We start from the raw sequence: 17,825 nt of genomic DNA on the forward strand, positions 1-17,825 counted from the left end.
ATTATCATGGTGTATGCAAAAATATGAATCAATAGGAAATTTCTAAAACTGCAAATCAGCATATAAGAATGATTTCTGAAGGATCATGTGGCACTGAGGACTGGATTAATGATGCTCAAAATTCAGCTTTGATCACAGGAATAAATACAATACATTTAAATAGATAAGTTATTTTAAATTGCAATAACATTTAATAATATTAATGTTTTTTTTTTTTATAAGTGCAGCTTTGGTTGAGCATAAGAGACTTCTTTCAAAAGTCTTTCTGACCTTAAACTTTTGAACAATAGAGTACATCCAAAAAACACTCCTCTGTTTTGACACATCTAGAAATATACACACTTTCTTTTTATACTTTTTCAGCATATGTATGAACTCTGTACTTGCTGCAAGTGATCTCCTGTCAACCACATTGAAAAAAAAATAGTAGAAGGGTTCATAACACGCACAGCAGATTCACCCTGCACAAGAAAATCAATATTTTAGACACAAATTCAGATCTTCTCACCTCTGCTTTGGCAGTGACACCTTGACGTGAAGAGCTCTGTATTTTAAACAATATGCTCAAACAGACAATCTAAGAAAAGGAAAAAAAATGAATATGTGTTCATTTTTCATTACAACTTCTCACAAAATCGTTTTAGAGTTTATTTCCAACCCAAAACGGAGAACATCTATTTACATGACGGAAGACTTTTAAGGAGCTAGTCATTCTTTATTCTCTCTCGTGACATTGCAATATTAAAACTGGTCCACACAGCTAATTCGCTGTAATCTAAGACGTATGATGTGAGAAAAAGTAAATCCTTTTCAGTTTTAGGTGAACTTCCTCTTTAAAGATTATGCTGATGATGGTCACAAGGCAGTTTCTTATGTTCTTTCTCCTCAGTATCGACTTTGTTGGGTATTTATGGAGTATCAATGTGCAAAGCATCCCTCTGTTGGTCTAACATTCGGCTGTATTATCTCTATTTATGTCATTACAGAGACCTGAGCAAGAATCAGATATCTGAGATTGCAGAAGATGCGTTTAGTGGCCTGCGCTCGCTCACTTCACTGTAAGTGTTTTTCTCATACACATGCAAACATAATGTGAATGACACAAACATATGAATATTCATTCAGCAGTCAGGTGAAAGGACAGGTGTCGGATAAATCAGCTGACAGGAGGCTGAGAGAATGGAGCTGAGTGTGTGTGTGTGTGTGTGTGTGTGTTTGCTGACATCTGCAGCAGCGTGAACACAAGGGAGAACTTTCATTTAAATCGCCTCAACAAGTCAGAGCGAGCCAGAAGACTCATATTAATTTGGTCAGATCTCTCTCTCTCTGCGTCCGGCCCACACAGCTGTACACGAGACAGAGCTCATTTACACACGCCGTGTGATTAAAGAGACGCTGAGGGGTGGAAGATGGGCTGCCGTCTCTCAGGGAATAGGAATAAAGCAGAGAGGATGCACAAGATGACAAACACACGGCCACACGTTTGTGTGTTGCAGGAATAGTTCAGCCAGAAGTGAGCATTGTTTAGAGCTCAGTATGAACTCATTCTTTCTTCCGTGGACACAGTACACAATTGCTATGAATGGAGAACTTCAGAAAGGACACAAAACATTTTCATAAAAATAGTCATGCATTGTTCTGAAGCCATATGATAGCTTTGTGACTGAAACATAAATCATTATTCACTGGAAACTCTGCCCTAAATCGCCTACCCTGCATTTAACACACCTAACATGATTATCAACAGCTAGATCGTATCATATGACTTCAGAGGATTAGTTTTATGTGCCACTGTCATGATTTTGGCTGCTTTTTTGATAAACATGTAAGCCCTTTTAAGAAAGATGCATACTCGCTTGATGTGTTGCACATGGGTTAGACTGAGACATTGTTCTTAATTTACACTGTATCTGTGTGTATCTCCAGGGTCCTGTATGGAAATAAAATCGCTGAGATCCCAAAGGGACTGTTTGATGGCCTGGTCTCCCTGCAGCTGCTGTGAGTGCTGCATTTATGATTCAATAACCTTCAATGTCAAGAAGATAATGACTGCTGTGTGTGTGAATATGCAGTGGAGTCCAACTTTCACCATTAGTGATTGTTTTCATTTTAACTTTTTTTACACTTCCACTTAATGAAATTAGCAAGGATGCATTTAATCGATCAAAAGTGACAGTAAAGACATTTATAATGTTACAAAGGATTTATATTGCAAAAATATAATTGCATATATTTGCGTTTTCAAAACTAATTTGAAATGTTTCTTGAGCATCAAATCAGCATATTAGAATGATATCTTAAGGATCATGTGACACAGAAATTAAATTTTAAAATTAAATTAAATTAAAATAGAAAATGCATTAATTGAAATTGTAATAATGTCATAACATTACTGTTTTTATTGTATTATTGATCATATAAATGCAGCCTTGGTCAGCATGAGAGAAAAAGAAAAACATTATAATAAATGTAAGATTATTTTATAATATTTTATCTTAGTATCTTAACAATTAAAAAAAATGAAATGTTCTGAATTCCTCTATTTATTTACTTGATATTTAATTAATAATTAAATTAATAATTTGCTTTAATATATGTAGCACTTGATCACAAATTTTTTTTGCAAAGCCTGATTGTGCAAGATTTACAGAATTTTTTTGATTAGTCACCTAGAATTTTTTTTTTAATTTTGTTACCTGAAAACATTTTATTTTATTTTATTTTATTTTATTTTATTTGTAACAGAACCCCAGTGTTTATATGTATTGCTTCACAGTTCACAACGAGAAAAAATGTGTTTAGTGAAAAAAAAGACTTTTGTTGGATTATTGGAGGTAAAACATCTCTCCCTTTTCCCTCATGTAAGGAAGAAACGCACTTAAAGAACTGAGGAGAGCATGTAGTGTTTAGACTGAAAGGAGCATCAGGTTTTATTCTCGTTTCCTCTGGGGGAACACAGTCGACATCATTAGCATGCAAATTGGATTTTATTGCTAAACATGTCCCTCACACCCACTTATGTTTGTGTAGACATGGAAACGTTGCTCAGACATCATTTCTGCATGTAATGGTCCAAATTAAGGTGAATCTGTCGGCTCTAATCAACCTGTTTCAGCTTATTCTAATGATTTGAGGAAATTCTGATGGCTTCCGCTTTTCTTAACGCACACACACTGCTGCCTCAGGCACAAAAATAAGCTCACATCACCTGTTAATATGCTTCAAGATTTACTGGAGCGGCCCGGCCCATGTTTTCACTGTGAACTGCCATAATGACTCAAATTATCTGTGTTTTCAGCAATTAAGTTCTTCATCCTTAATGGATTTTCTTAATAAGACCCTTTCAAAGGTACACCTCAGGGCATTCCACCAATTTTGCAAAGCTAGTTTAGTGTTTTTTGTGTTTCTTTCTTTAGTGTATGCTTTTCTTCACTTTTGTTTTTATAAAATGTTTTCTTCTTTTTTGAGATACTCAAACCTAATTAGTTCACCCTGTGAGTAGACTAACGATGCATGCATTTTCTGCAAGAAAAAAACTCATTACAATGGCTTTCAGTAATTAAGCACATGACTGCGTTAGTCAATTGTCAGGCCGTCTTAACGGGAGAGACGTGAAGGAGTCAGGGAGGAGTGTGTGTCATGACAGGAGGGATGGGTGCAACTCCAGCAGTTCATCGACAACACATTCACTCCGGGTTTATTTAAATTTGTGATGTGTGAACCGAGTAAATTACATCTGAATATGTTTCTGATACTTACATCAAGTCGTACAGCTTTGAGCACCTTGTGGGTTCCACACTGTGAAGTTCATCACCATTGAAATCTGCACACTGCTCATCCTTACTAATACAGGGCGGATTTCCAAATTTACTGCAACCATCATGTTCTCCACTAGAGGTTTTAAAGCAAAACATAAAATCATTCAGAGAGAGCAGCACTTTCCGCTCAGTCAGGCAAATTGAAAATAAAAGGCCTTATTGTCTCTTAAGTCTTCCACAAAGTACCCTTGGGAACCAGGCACTTGGACAATGGGCAGCTCCTCAGGGACTGCACTGAAAGAGGCTTTTATTGGGAGACTATTATACATTATAGCCTGCTGTTGAACAGTAAATAATCATCAGTCATCAAGAACAGCATATATGACACTATGGCAAAAATTACAGCTATTAAACTATTTACATTTGGTTTTGCTTTTTGGTTTGTTTGGTTTAGTTCACATTTCTCTATTAGTTTTTTTCTCGCTTTGGTTTGCTTTGCTTGCTTTGTTTTGGTTAACTTTGCTTGATTTGTTTTGCTTTTATGTACTTTGCTTTTTGGTTTGCTTTGCTTTACTTTACTGTGCTTGTTTTATTTTCTTTCTTTTTTTCTTTTTTTTGCTTTGCATTCATTTGCCAGTTTAGTTTTGTTTCACTTTTCTTTGATTTAATTTGCTTGTTTTGTTTTGGTTCACTTTGTTTTGCTTGTTAGTTTGTTTTTTTAGCTTTTTATTTGTTTTCTTATTGGCTTTGATTATTATTTTTTTTTTTCTCTTTTTTTTGGAATACATAATTTTGAAAATTTCTGTATTCATTTCACAGTTTTTTTTGGGGGGGGGATATGCAACTTATGTTATGTGCTCTGTATCACAATTCAACTGGTAAGAAAGCAATTATTATAAGTTTAAATTAAACACAAATATTATAGCAGAGCTTAAAGCATTTTTTTTGGCTTTTTTGGCTTTTTTATTATGTATTTGCACTGATGAGAAAAAAAAGCATCAAATGAACCTTGTTTCCTCTTTCAGACTGTTGAACGCCAACAAGATCAACTGTCTCCGAGTGAACACTTTCAAAGACCTGCAGAACCTCAACCTGCTGTCCCTCTATGACAACAAGCTTCAGACCATCAGCAAAGGCCTGTTCACCCCTCTGCGTGCCATCAAAACACTGTGAGTTACACACACACACACACACACACACACACCCTATCCTTCACACCCACGCTCAGTCCAGGAGACTCCAGTCTCTAAGCAACTGTTGAGCGGGACTGCCTTCACCTCGCAATTAATTAGCTCCAAGTAGACAGCAAAACAACAACATTAACAGCAGTGAGATAAATGTGGACTAAACAAATAAAAACAGTGAGTGAACCATTTTGTTATCACAGGATATTACTGTTTGATTATACAAACTCCCTTGACTCTAATCAAGTGTTTTGATTTATCATTATGTCTGCCCTCCGTAGACACCTCGCTCAGAATCCCTTCATGTGTGACTGTCATCTGAAGTGGCTGGCCGACTACCTGTTCGACAATCCAATTGAGACCAGCGGAGCTCGATGCAGTCATCCGCGCCGTCTCGCAAACAAACGCATCAGTCAGGTCAAGGGCAAGAAGTTCCGCTGCACAGGTAGAGCTACACACATGCACACCTGTGTTTTATGTAAAACAGGTCATTACTCGGTACTTTGAGTAGGGTGACCACCTGCTAATAAGCCCAAGGGGGGACAAGGGGTATGTTTCTGAGGGACAATGTGGGACACTGCCTTGCGCGGTGGTGCCCCCACCCCATGGGCTGACTCACTGATAGTGGTTAACCCATTTCTAGCACATACCACCTTACATGGGATATTAATAATGCCCTATTCGCCTAAACATCTGTAATTGCTGATGTACTGTATGCTTATGGCAGAATCGACAAATGCACTTCCACTTACGATTTACTTTAGCTATTTAATTTTATTTATTTTTCATTACAATTTATTCACTTTAAGAATAAATTACTGCTCATATACAGCATTCGCGTTGAACAAGAGTGAATGATTTGTCCAGGGTTTTTTTTTTTTTTCTCATGTTTTCGTAATGTTTGGGAAGCCAGAATGCGCATGCATCAACAGAAACGGTTTGGGGTTTTTTTTTTTCAGCGAACCGTGTAAAAAATCTTCGCGATCGACTTAAAATGCTTCCAAGATCGACTTGTCGACCGCGATATAGATGGGCGACCAACTTTTTTTGAGCAAGCATTGAATTATGCGTGACACAATCTCAATTTGTGGGACGCATGAATTGGGCTTCAAACTCTGTGCACGCACGCGCTACGCGGGACGGGTGGTCACCCTAACTTTGAGTGAAATGGGTCATTTAGAAATCAAAATGTTATGACATTGTAACATGATCACTCACTTCACATTGAGTATTCAGCAGCTTCGTGAAAAAGTTGTCAAAATACACTACCATTTAAACGTTTGGGGTTCTTAAGATATTTTATATGTGTTTGTTTTTAAAAGGCTTGCATTTTTTTTTGTACTATAAGAAACTACATAGATGTTGGCTATCTCTCATTAATTTGCAACTGCATGAAACAACTCTCATTAAAGCATTAGTAGACTGTTGAGTTAGGGTCAGTAGAGTAAGTTGGCATGCACTTGCAAAGTTACTTTGAATATCTTTGGATGGACCATCAAAATAAAGTGTTATTAGACGTTAAGCAGACAGTCTACTAAAACTCTAATGACTGCTAGTTGACATATTTACAAAGTTACTTACGGTTATTACAATGTCTGAAGTGGACTATCAAAATGCATCAAAGCATTAGTATTGAAAAAAGTCTCTTATGAGCTCCAAGGCTGCAAGTATTTGATCAAAAATACATTAACAACAGTAATAATGTGAAATATTATTATAATTTTAAATAAATAGTTTTCTATTTTAATATAGTTTCAATTTTAAGTTGAATATTTCAGCATCATTACTCTTCAGCGTGGCATGATCCTTCAGAAATCATTCTGATATGCCGATTTGATGCTCAAGAAACATGTGAAAACATTTGTGCTGCTTAATATTTTTATGAAAACCATTGTACTTTTTTAGGATTCTTTGAAGAGTTGACAGCTATACAGAAAAGCTTTTTTTTTTTTTTTTTTTACATTGTAAAAGCCTTTACTGTCACTTTTGATCAATTTAATGCATGCAATTTAATTTAATGCAATCCTTGCTGAATGAAAATAGTATAATACGAGCAAACCAGTAGCCAAAAAAATCCTCTTTAAATGGAAAATGGTAGTGTACAACTAAATTATGGATTTTTGGTCCAACTTAACAAAGGGATTTACACCTTATGAAAGACCCAGGGCTACTTTTTATTATAGTTTACATGGTTCCACCTGTCCCACCCACAATGAGTCCTCTATAGGATGTGCACAGTGTCTTGCACAGTGGATGGCTTGAAGTTCTGGCCCAGCAATTGCTGCTCACATGTTTCTTCACACTGAGGCTCCTCACATTCAGTGACGTCCCTCTCCTTTTCCTATGAGTGTGTGTGTGTGTGTGTGTGTGTGTGTGTTTGTGTGTGTGGCATACTCTGGCCTGGAGCAGTTCTTCTCACACACTGCCAGGTTTCAGAGCGCTAATAGGACAATGCTGGCTGTTCTGAAGCAGAATGACGATGCATTTTTAGAGGATGTTTTCACGAGTCGGAAATGGTCCCCCACCCGCAGCCAAAAGCACGGGCCCCTGAGGGAACTGATTTGGTAGGAGAAGTGCAGCCACTGTTTGCTTTGATATTAAGCCACAGGTTTTTCTCATTAAACTTCTGTCAGTATATTAGCACGACAACAAGTGCAACGCCAGAGCACACAAACCCACTACTGGCCCCTAGCGTGTGTTTCCACAGTGTTTGCACATGAAAATCTGTGTTTTATGTCTGTGTGTATGTGTGGTGGCAGAGGGCTTTGCTCCGCTCCTTTCTCCTCTGTGATGTCTTTATGTGTGTGTCTTTCTAGTCCTTGTCTGTCTGTCTGTCTGTCTGTCTGTCTGTCTGTCTGTCTGTCTGTCTGTCCTTTCGGGCCTTGTAATGTCCATGCTGAGATGAGGGAAAGCGGCCGGCCCGGCTGTGTGCATGGTGGCCCAGTTCTGGGCGGCTTCCTGGCTGCTGTGTCCTTCCTCCTCCTCCTCCTCCTCCTCCCCGCCTCTCCGTCCCGCTGCGCTCCTCCACTCTGGCCTCTGGTGCAGCTGTCTCTTGTGCTTGATCTAACCATGTGCCGCCGCCTACACAAGCCTCACATGGTTCCGTCAAGCACCAGGGACCGCTGGACACACTCGCACACCGCATGGCATTCTGGGATATGTGCAGTGGCAGCTGTCTTTGCCACCGTGAGGAGTGAAGGTGCCGTTCTTTAACCTGGGAAGAGCGGATCGCTTGTGAGGAGCTCTAGCTGTGTCCTCCGTCTGCATTTCAAAGGGCGTGTTTTTTTTAAGGTCGCTCTCGTAGACATCGGGCCGTTTGGCTGGAAGCATCAGGGCAGCCGAACGGAGATGGTGGGAATAAGATAAACAGTGGCAGGCGAGTGATGGCTGATGGGAAACAGACTTATCGCAGGCGGCCAGAGCCTCGTGTTACACAGAAACTGCCTGTGTTTTCCTGTCAAAACACTTCGTAGTGCCAGACCTCCGATACATGACCCCTCGCTCAGTGACGCTGCTATCTTTAAAAAAGAAAGCAGACGATGAGGTTGTGTGCGTAAAACAAGTGCCTGTGTCTGTTCGTGGACGCGTTTGTTGGTATAAAGAACAAAGGTGTAAAATAAACTGTTTAAAAAAAATGTATTATGTGGATGAATCTGAAAAATATGTCCAGGTCATGTTTTCCCCTACAATCAAAAGAAAATATAAGAATTTAAATTTGCATGATATGTACAAATTTACAGATCTTATATAGAACAATAAGTCAAATTGTGTTCATATATTTTACATACAGTATTTTTTTAAATAAAGATTGCAAAGCCATTAAGACAGTTAAGCACACTTCCCCCAATTTCTCATTACTGTGATACATTTTAGGCATTTTACTTTGAGATTTATTTCCTTAATTCCCATTATTTTAAATTTGAACTGCATTACAGCTCTTTTTATATACAGTATATATTACAACATTTGCATAACAAGTACAAATTTACATTTTATATAGAAAAATAAGTTGTGTTCATATATTTGACATATTTTTATAACGATTATAAAGTCATTAAAGAGCCGCTATTATGGTTTATACTGTATGCATGCAAGGTCAAAACATGCTTTCGTTTTCTCTAAATATGCATTTAATGTCTCCTCATTTTCCAACGATTCTCACAAGATTCATTCATAAGGTTCAGTCTCTCTAAGCCCCTCCTTCCCTGAGCCTACTCTGCTCTGATTGGTCAGATGGCTCAGTCTGTTCTGATTGGTCGACCACGTACAGCGCGTGTCAGAAATGATATGCCTATTGCCATAGTTATGTATTTTGAACACTCTATAGAAATATATAAACATCTATTATTTATCATACTTACAGGTTGTGATTCAGTGGAGCAGCCGGTCCAGATGGTCCAGAACTGTCCTAAAAATAATAAAAAGCTTAATTTTAATGCAAATATATTTCTTATAATATATTAATACATGCATTTATATAGTATAGGCTATTATGATGCATTAAATATATCTCTTTCTTTATTGTATGACCTGGACATACAGTATGCTTGCCAGATTTTGTGAAATTTAACCATGCACATGCTGAGTTGAATGTCTGTCTCTCTCTGTTTGTGTCTGTTGTGTGTGTTAGGTGCGGAGGACTACCGAAGTCGTCTCAGCGGCGAATGTTTCCAGGATCTGGTTTGTCCCGAGCGCTGTCGGTGTGAGGGGACAGTGGTGGACTGCTCCAACCTCAAACTCACCAAAATCCCCCCTCACCTGCCGGAGCACACCACTGACCTGTAAGAGCCACACATTTGAGCAGTCATTCACACCATCATTTACAATCTCACCTCACTAATTCTTTCAGTGTCCCTCTGTCTCCGAGGCCTCGTTCCTCTCTCCCGTCCTCTGTTCACGGGGTCTCGTCCCCAGCTGAGTTGTGGTGAATGAATGTCCATTAGCCACTCAGCCGTGTTTTCCCTGGCCAGCGCTAGACAGGGTGACAATGCGTTTGCCCTTGTGTTGATGTGTAGAGGACACATCAGGGTTTTCCCTCAGCAGTCCAGTCATCTGTCACTCCCTCTTTCTCTTTCTCTTTCTCTGTCTTTCTGCGGCTCAGTGACTACAGCTTGCACCCGCTGGCACAGCTGCTTATTTATAGCGCTCTTGCGGGAATGCTAGCAACCAGGAACCAGCACTTTATGTCTGATGTGCTTTCCCATGGCAGGCCCCGCTGGGGAAAGCAGCTCCTGGAGGAAGCAGAAAGACAGCCATGGTTTATTTACTAGACTCTACTTTTACTAATGTTTGGAAAGTCTCTCTGAACCTTGTCTAGACCTTCTCTGCACCAGCCTGGATCACTTTGTGTTTTCAGTGGAATGCTAGCGTACTGCTAACTGCTGTGCAGTGTGTACATATCATTTCCTGGTTATAGTTTCTTGTTATTACCTGGTTATAATTGACACATTTTTGATGCATTCAAGTCCTCCTGGGAATGTCGTATTTTTGCAAGTTGGGAAGTCGTAATTAATGATTTCAGGTGCGTTCGGATCAATATGATTGGGGCAAGATGCGAAGTGAAAAATAAAGTTTTAAATAAAACAGGTTACTGGAGGATATTTAATAGAAGAAAAAAAAATCAGTATTACTATTATATTATTTCCACTTCAAAATGTAACATTTAATTAATGTAACAATGCTATACTTGCTGTTTTCTTTGTAAATTTGTCAGATTTTCTAGCATAGCAGATTAAAGACATTTTTTATTCAAAAATACAAAAATGTGATAACAGACTACCACATATTTTACATATGTGCAAAATATTACATTATATTTTTTTCCTTTGAGATGCAGTCATATCAGTAAATTCATTGTCTTTGAATGTGTTTTTTTCGGTAGTGTAACAAAATATGAAGCACTTTCAATTTCATGCAAAATTGCGTAACTTTTTACTGAAATGACTGAATTAAAATATTTTTTTCAATGTGTGATAAATCTCAGGATTTTCAACCAGTGCAAAAGCAGAATGAACGTTTATTTTATTTTATAAACTTGTGCATAGTGTAATATATTTCTTTATTTATTTTAATTTAAATTATAATTTCCAATTTTTTTTATTTTATTTTTTTGCTACCTCCTTGCAGCCCCGTTTTGAAACCCCTGGCATAAAGTAGTCTCTACACCATCTCTCCTTCATGTTGTCATCACTGATGTTGAGGGAGGGGGTGAATGTGTATGAGAGCTATACTGATTTTTCATTACAATGACATCACAGTCCTGATTATACATACAGCGTGTACCACATAAGAGACTTGAAGACTGAAACAGAGACAGTGCCTGAATGATAATCACTTCCCATCACCCTTAGCTCTCATCTCCATCTTACTCATGCTCCAGTGAGGTTTCCTAGTGCTTTTTGGTGTAAGACTTTATCTTATTAATATAGCTTGTGAGTACTCTACTTACTGTTAAACTGTAAACCTCTGTCTCTCTCCACCAGACGGCTGAACGACAATGAAATCTCCATTCTAGAGGCTACAGGGGCTTTCCAGAAGCTGCCAAACCTGCGCAAGATGTACGAACTGGTTTATTTCTCCTTTGCATTTGAAGGGTTCGACTGCTGAGCGACTTTGTCATATCTGTATAATTAATTTTTGTATGCCATCAATGCTATAGACAACAGGGCAAGAAAAGCTTCTGGAATATTCTAACCTAATGGGAAAACGCATGCAGTTATGTACTGTCAGGCAATATTTGCAAGCAACTCCAAAATTGGAAAGAGCGGTGTTCGCTCAGAAAGAGGACTGGTGATTTATTTATCATGCATGAAATTGCTTACTATCTAGCACAGTTATAAATTGGGCAGATCTAAAAGCCCGAACTGAAGCACGCTTTAAAATTAAGCTGTGAATCTTCTTAAACGTGTGTTTAGGATACAACCACAACCTATTCGTATGATGAAACAAAGACATTTGCAGTGTACCGTGACAAACAGTGCTTTCTGCCGTTTGTCAGAGTAATAAATAGCACCACTGAGACACATTAAAAGAAAATCTTGCATCAGAGCGCAACGGGAGTTAATGTTTTCCTCAATCCTGTTTGCAGAAACTTAAGTAATAATAAACTCCGGGACATCCGTGAGGGGGCGTTTGATGGGGCCGGAGGTGTTTTGGAGCTGCTGTTGACCGGAAACAAGCTGCAGTCAGTCAGCGGACGGATGTTCAAGGGTTTGAGCGGCCTCAAAACGCTGTAAGTATTGCCAGATTCACGTTTAAGCTCATTGTTCAGTATTCTACAGTGATCCTGCTCGTTACACTGAAGACATGCCTCTGAGCCACGTTAACATTCATATATTCACACGGTTCTGAATACAAATGCTCAAACACTAGAGTTACGGCACACTGCTCATATAGGATGTCTTTACAGGCCGTTCTCAGCAGACTGTGAGAAATTAAGATGTTGACCGCAAGAAGCTGTTCTAAGAAAGTTAGACGTCCTCTATGACGAAGTGCTGTCGGAAACAGAGATGCTAATACAATGCATATGAAGCCTGGTGGTTACAAAAAGGTCTGCTGTCACTCTAATTGGCTTAATTGGAGAGAGAGAGGAGTGCATAGGAGCAAATGAATGGAATCATGGTCCTGCGATATTGGATTTAGTGGCTTTCAAATCCCAGGAGTATTTGTCCAAATTGAGTTTGCTCGTCTCAGATCCCTGTTTGTCAGAGTTTAATGCCGAATTTGCTGCTTTCAGGTTTTCATCACGGCAGACTCTGGTTTGCATTTAGCCCGTTTGTGCTGCTGAGGGCCTTTGGGAGAACCTGATTGTTTTGGGCAGCTCAGCCCTCCCCAACCACAGGCACACAAACCCATCTTGTCCCGTGTCAAGCGGCCCGCGTCTGCTGCACAGACAGGATCTCAGAGAGCATACGCACATGGTTACAGAACAGGCCGCGATCCAAGATCATCGTTTACCTAGCAATCTCAAAGACCGACAAGCCAGAGACTGAAACAGAGACTGCTGTTGTTTAAATAAAGCTTGTTATAATTAGCACGCAATAAGCCAAACTCGACACCAAAAACAAAAAATTATTCAAATTTTCAGAATAAATAAATAAATAAGATTATATATATATATAAATACCGTATTTTCCGGACTATAAGTCAATTTTTTTTTCATAATTTGGCTGGTCCTGCGACTTATAGTCAGGTGCGACTTATTTATAAAAATTAATTTGACATGAACCGAGAGAAAACATTACCGTCTACAGCCGCCCTCTCGCGGCTTTAGACGGTAATGTTTTCTCTTGGTTCTTTGTTCTAAATAAATGTGACTTACATGTGTTTTTTTTTTTCTCATCTTGACGTATTTTTTGACTGGTGCGACTTATACTCAGGTGCGACTTATAGTCCGAAAAATATGATACATAAAATAAAATTGCTTACAATATATGTGATGCTTTTCAAAAAGGTTTCTGAAGAGGGCTATAGATTGATAGCTCATTTTCACTCAGCATTTATTGAGTCTGCATTGAAAAAATTAATTATTGATCCATTCCATATGTTGTTATAGTGAATGGAGCTACATTAGTGGGGCACTATTTCCTGTTCTTTTCTAGACAGTGTAGACAACACTTGACCCAAACACACACTATGCAAAACGAAATATAAATTAAACTGTCTTGTTTATAGTTCAAATTAGGGTTAATAACACTGCCAGTTTAGCAGTGATTCATTTGAATGATGTGATGCACAGTTCGTGCCGTCTGCTGAAACCCCGTCAGATTTCTTTCCTGTAATTTCCATCATGCAGTCCATCATGCAGACTTGTACTAGACTTCTGTCTCATATGCACCTACTTTCCTCCCTTATACCTGTGTGTGTGTGTGTGTGTGTGTGTGTGTGTGTTTACCCACTCACTGCGTGCATGCCACATTTTCACAAAATAATGTTTCTGAAGTGATGTGTTAGCAGAACACATTACAGCAGCTCTCCGTTCCTCCATCCCCTTGAGCTGTGTGCTGTCTGTCAGACTCAATGTGATCCTTCTGCCTCTGTGTTCCCGTCAGGATGCTGAGGAGCAATCAGATCAGCTGCGTGGATAACACCACTTTCACCGGCCTGAGCTCCGTTCGCCTGCTTTCCCTCTACGATAACAGGATCTCCACTATCGCCCCGGGAGCTTTCAACACCCTGCATTCCCTCTCCACCATGTGAGTGCTCCACCCTCACACACACACACACACACACACACACACACACACACACACACACACATTCCCCTCTGTGCCATTGGGTTCCAAAAATTCACAAAGATGCAGGAAGTCAAACACAGTCTATCAGGTCACGCACCACCACCAATCAAGCGCCTATTATATCTTCATATGCAAAGCGCATGAGGATGTGGTTCGAGCAAAGAATTCTTATTGTTTGCAGATGGTTTTCAAAATTATGAGGTTATGTTTTCTTGTCTCGGTTGTTTTTGAAGCTCAGATGAGAACATTTTTGCTTGCCCTGTGGGGCAGGGTGAATTATTCAAAAATGGCGAAAAAGGAAAAATGCTCTGCTGTCTAAAAATGGACAAAAAGTTTTGTGCGATGATGATGATGATGGCCATACAAAGGCAAATGTACTGAATACATTCTTTTTAAGCCATTTTTGTTTTTGATTGTATGATGTAAAGAAATTGGGAACAGCTGGAGAGAAAGGAGAGTGGTGCATTTTTTTAATACAGATTAATATCTGCGTAGCTTTTCTGTGGGGGAGGTAAATTAAAAAAAAATGAACTCTAGTGTGTCACAGCCCTGAGGGAAAGACAAGAAAGAGAAAGATCAACAGTGAAAGCTGAAAGAGATCTCACAGATGTTCGTCGATAAACAGATGCTGCTAAGCATTCAAAATAACTTCTGGTGGAATCATAATTTAGAAAAAAAAAAAAATGGAAATGATGACTGCCAACACAGAGAGCATCCGTAACTATTTGAATTATCATTTCAGGCTGTATTCCTGGCACACATCACAATGTGCAGCAATACACATGCTTCTCTTTTTCATTGTGAACCCTCTCTACTAACCCAAATGTGTAAGCAGATCAGATGTGTCGTTCAATCCTTTCTGATTATTTAATCAAGTTTAGTGTACATAAACAACGGGAAGAATTTACACAATGAAGTCATCTAATCAGTAACATATTCTTTTTATCAAAGCTTAAACCTTTTTCTAGCTTAGCACTTTAGCATGGTTTATGTTTTGTTTTGTGTTGTTTTTTGTTTTGTTTTATATTTTGCTTTGCTTTGCTTTTGTTTTTGTTTTTGTTTTTTTATGTTGTCATGTTTTTTGTTGTTGTTTTTACTTTGTTTTGTTTTATATCTTGCTTTGCTGAGCTTTTTTTATGTTTTATGTTTTTTTAATATTGTATTTTAAAATAGAATATAATGTTCTTAAATATTATCTTCTATATTATATGATTTAATTAATACAAATAATTAATTCAATTTTTATTAACAAATATGTAATTATTTTTAAATATTATATTCTTTTTATTCTAAATATTATATTTAATTTGTGCATAAATAAAAGCTATTTATTTAGCTTGCCACCGAGTCATGGATTGAACGAATTCTTTTTTTTTTATTTTTTTTTTATTTTTAGAGAAAGAGACCTCCATGTAGAATGCAGCGTATACTTCTTTTCAACTAAATGAACATTATTACACATGTATTACATGTATTATGTATGGAAACTGCAAAAAATGTTGAATCTTTCTTCCTTATGCCATAAGCCAACTTTTCCAATCAATCTGTTGTGCTTTTTCTTTTTCTTTTCTTTTTTTGCCAGCTCTCTAATTACCCAGCGGCTGACACAGTCATGTCCATTTCAGCACAGGGCAGCTAAAAATATCCAGAGAGAGAGAGAGAGTGCAAGGCCTCCTTAGCTATTCTCTTCCCACAGTAATGTAGCAGGCGTTTTGGGCACACTTCCCTCCTGTTTCTCTCTCACTCCATCATTCATCCCTCCACCTCGGCCGAAATTAGAGCAGAGCGGGAGTGTGTTTCCGGTAGGAAGGTTTGGAGTGAGCAGTCAGGACAGAGGTTACTTATGAGTGCTCACACTTGTGATTATCACAGTAAAAATAACCATGTTTTTCTTTTTTTTTGTCGGCTATGTTCCATTAATTAAATTTAGCTGCATAAACATTCTCTCATGTCTAGTTTGCGATATCATTCCCAAAGCAAACGTCTGCCTCACTTGTTCTCTCTCAGCTGTCTTGTGTTCCTTTGAAGCGAGTACAGAAAGTGATGTAAAAATGATTAAAGGCAAACAAATATATAGGATGTGTTAACATGAGCCCATCCCCTTAAGCTGCGAAGCATCTATTGGCAAAGCAGCGGAAGGTCAGCACACTCGATTAATTTATCCCGCAGGCTGTAGTGTATAACAGCTTCTTTAGTTCCCACTGTATGAAAGAGTTCCTCTGTGCCTGTACTAGCGCCTGCCCGTGTATTTCGGCAATGCATCAGTTAGACGGGCGTCTGAGTGGGCCGTCAGCCGGCTCCCTGGTGGGCCTTCTAGAGTCATTGCTAGTGACGCTTTCAACTCAAGGCTACAATTTTATGATTTAGATCTTTGTGCCACCACCTGAACTTTCAGAACTCAGTGAGGACGCATGAAAAATGGGCCAATAAGTTGATTCTGAAGCCTGTAGTCCATTGGTCCCTGTAGCCATTGGTTGATGGATCGTTCTGTACCCAAACTTGATGAAAATGTGTCTGTGTCTTATTCACAAGCCCTCGTATTGGTGCTAAAAGCAGTTTACTTGAAGTAGCTGTTATAACAGTTTTATAACAATGTAATAACATAGCAAAAGTTGCAGCATTGCAGACAACACCACAGTCATGATATGTAATTGCATCGCCATTTAAATGCAAATTCAGTTCTCCTGCTGGGTCAAATGGGCTGGAGTTTAATCGGTTATGTGGTAATTTAACCCTGCTGATTGCTTTCTGTTGTGATTATATAGTAATGGGGTTTGTGTTTTCTTTACAGTAACCTGCTGTCGAATCCCTACGTGTGTGACTGTCACTTAGCCTGGCTGGGACTGTGGCTTAAGAAGACCAGGGTGGTTAGTGGCAACCCACGCTGCCAGAAACCTGCCTTCCTGAAGGAGATCCCCATTCAGGACGTAGCCATGCCTGATTTCTCCTGCGATGGTATACCTCTATTTTGGGCCACTTCCTCTGTTGCATGTCCTGTTGATGGATAAGTAACTTCAAAGAATATATATTGAGCATTAAAAGCCGTGCATCACATTGATTTTACATGAGTAATGTAACAAGCATAGCCTGAGCTCCTTAACTTTGGTGCAATCACTGTAAGTAGGGTCCAAAATAAACTGCCTATTGCAAAAGATTTATTATCATTCATAGTTTATATGATATACTCCTATTACAATAATATGATTTATATATAATACAATTTTATGATTTATGGTATAATTATCATGAATATTGCTTACTGTGCATTCAACTGTATATTCATGTAAAATAACAATATCAATAAAAATTAATTAAATTATATAAATAAGATATTTTATTTATTAATTATATAAAATAAAAAATAAAAAAATATTAATGTATTTTTAGAAAAAGGATTTATATCTATAAATAATAATAAAAAGTATTTTTTATGCAAGACCAATATGCATATATGGAGTTAGTTACCATGTAACTGTTATATTTTACAAACAGTATAAACAGGTTCATCACCTGTTTCGGAAACAGCTTTGAATGTGGTTCATGCAATCTATACTCCATGTCTCTATTTATACAATGTTGATTCTCTTTCATACTCTTCTACTCCTTTATATGCACACTGGCCTGTTCATATACATCCTTTTAAGCAG

General features: G+C 38.3%; 1 protein-coding gene across 1 annotated transcript in view; it reads left to right on the forward strand.

Moving 5' to 3' along the window:
- The window catches only part of LOC113057829 (slit homolog 3 protein-like), a 154,535-nt gene that overhangs the window by 108,268 nt on the left and 28,442 nt on the right, over window positions 1-17,825 (forward strand). The window contains exons 12-20 of the mRNA XM_026225363.1: window positions 987-1,058; window positions 1,927-1,998; window positions 4,784-4,927; window positions 5,224-5,387; window positions 9,573-9,723; window positions 11,425-11,499; window positions 12,030-12,173; window positions 13,993-14,136; window positions 16,970-17,133. Of these exons, the coding sequence (XP_026081148.1) occupies window positions 987-1,058; window positions 1,927-1,998; window positions 4,784-4,927; window positions 5,224-5,387; window positions 9,573-9,723; window positions 11,425-11,499; window positions 12,030-12,173; window positions 13,993-14,136; window positions 16,970-17,133 (1,130 nt within the window). The remainder of the gene's footprint in view (window positions 1-986; window positions 1,059-1,926; window positions 1,999-4,783; window positions 4,928-5,223; window positions 5,388-9,572; window positions 9,724-11,424; window positions 11,500-12,029; window positions 12,174-13,992; window positions 14,137-16,969; window positions 17,134-17,825) is intronic.

The sequence above is a fragment of the Carassius auratus genome, chromosome 39 (genome assembly GCF_003368295.1).
Source record: "Carassius auratus strain Wakin chromosome 39, ASM336829v1, whole genome shotgun sequence".
Taxonomy (NCBI): domain Eukaryota; kingdom Metazoa; phylum Chordata; class Actinopteri; order Cypriniformes; family Cyprinidae; genus Carassius; species Carassius auratus.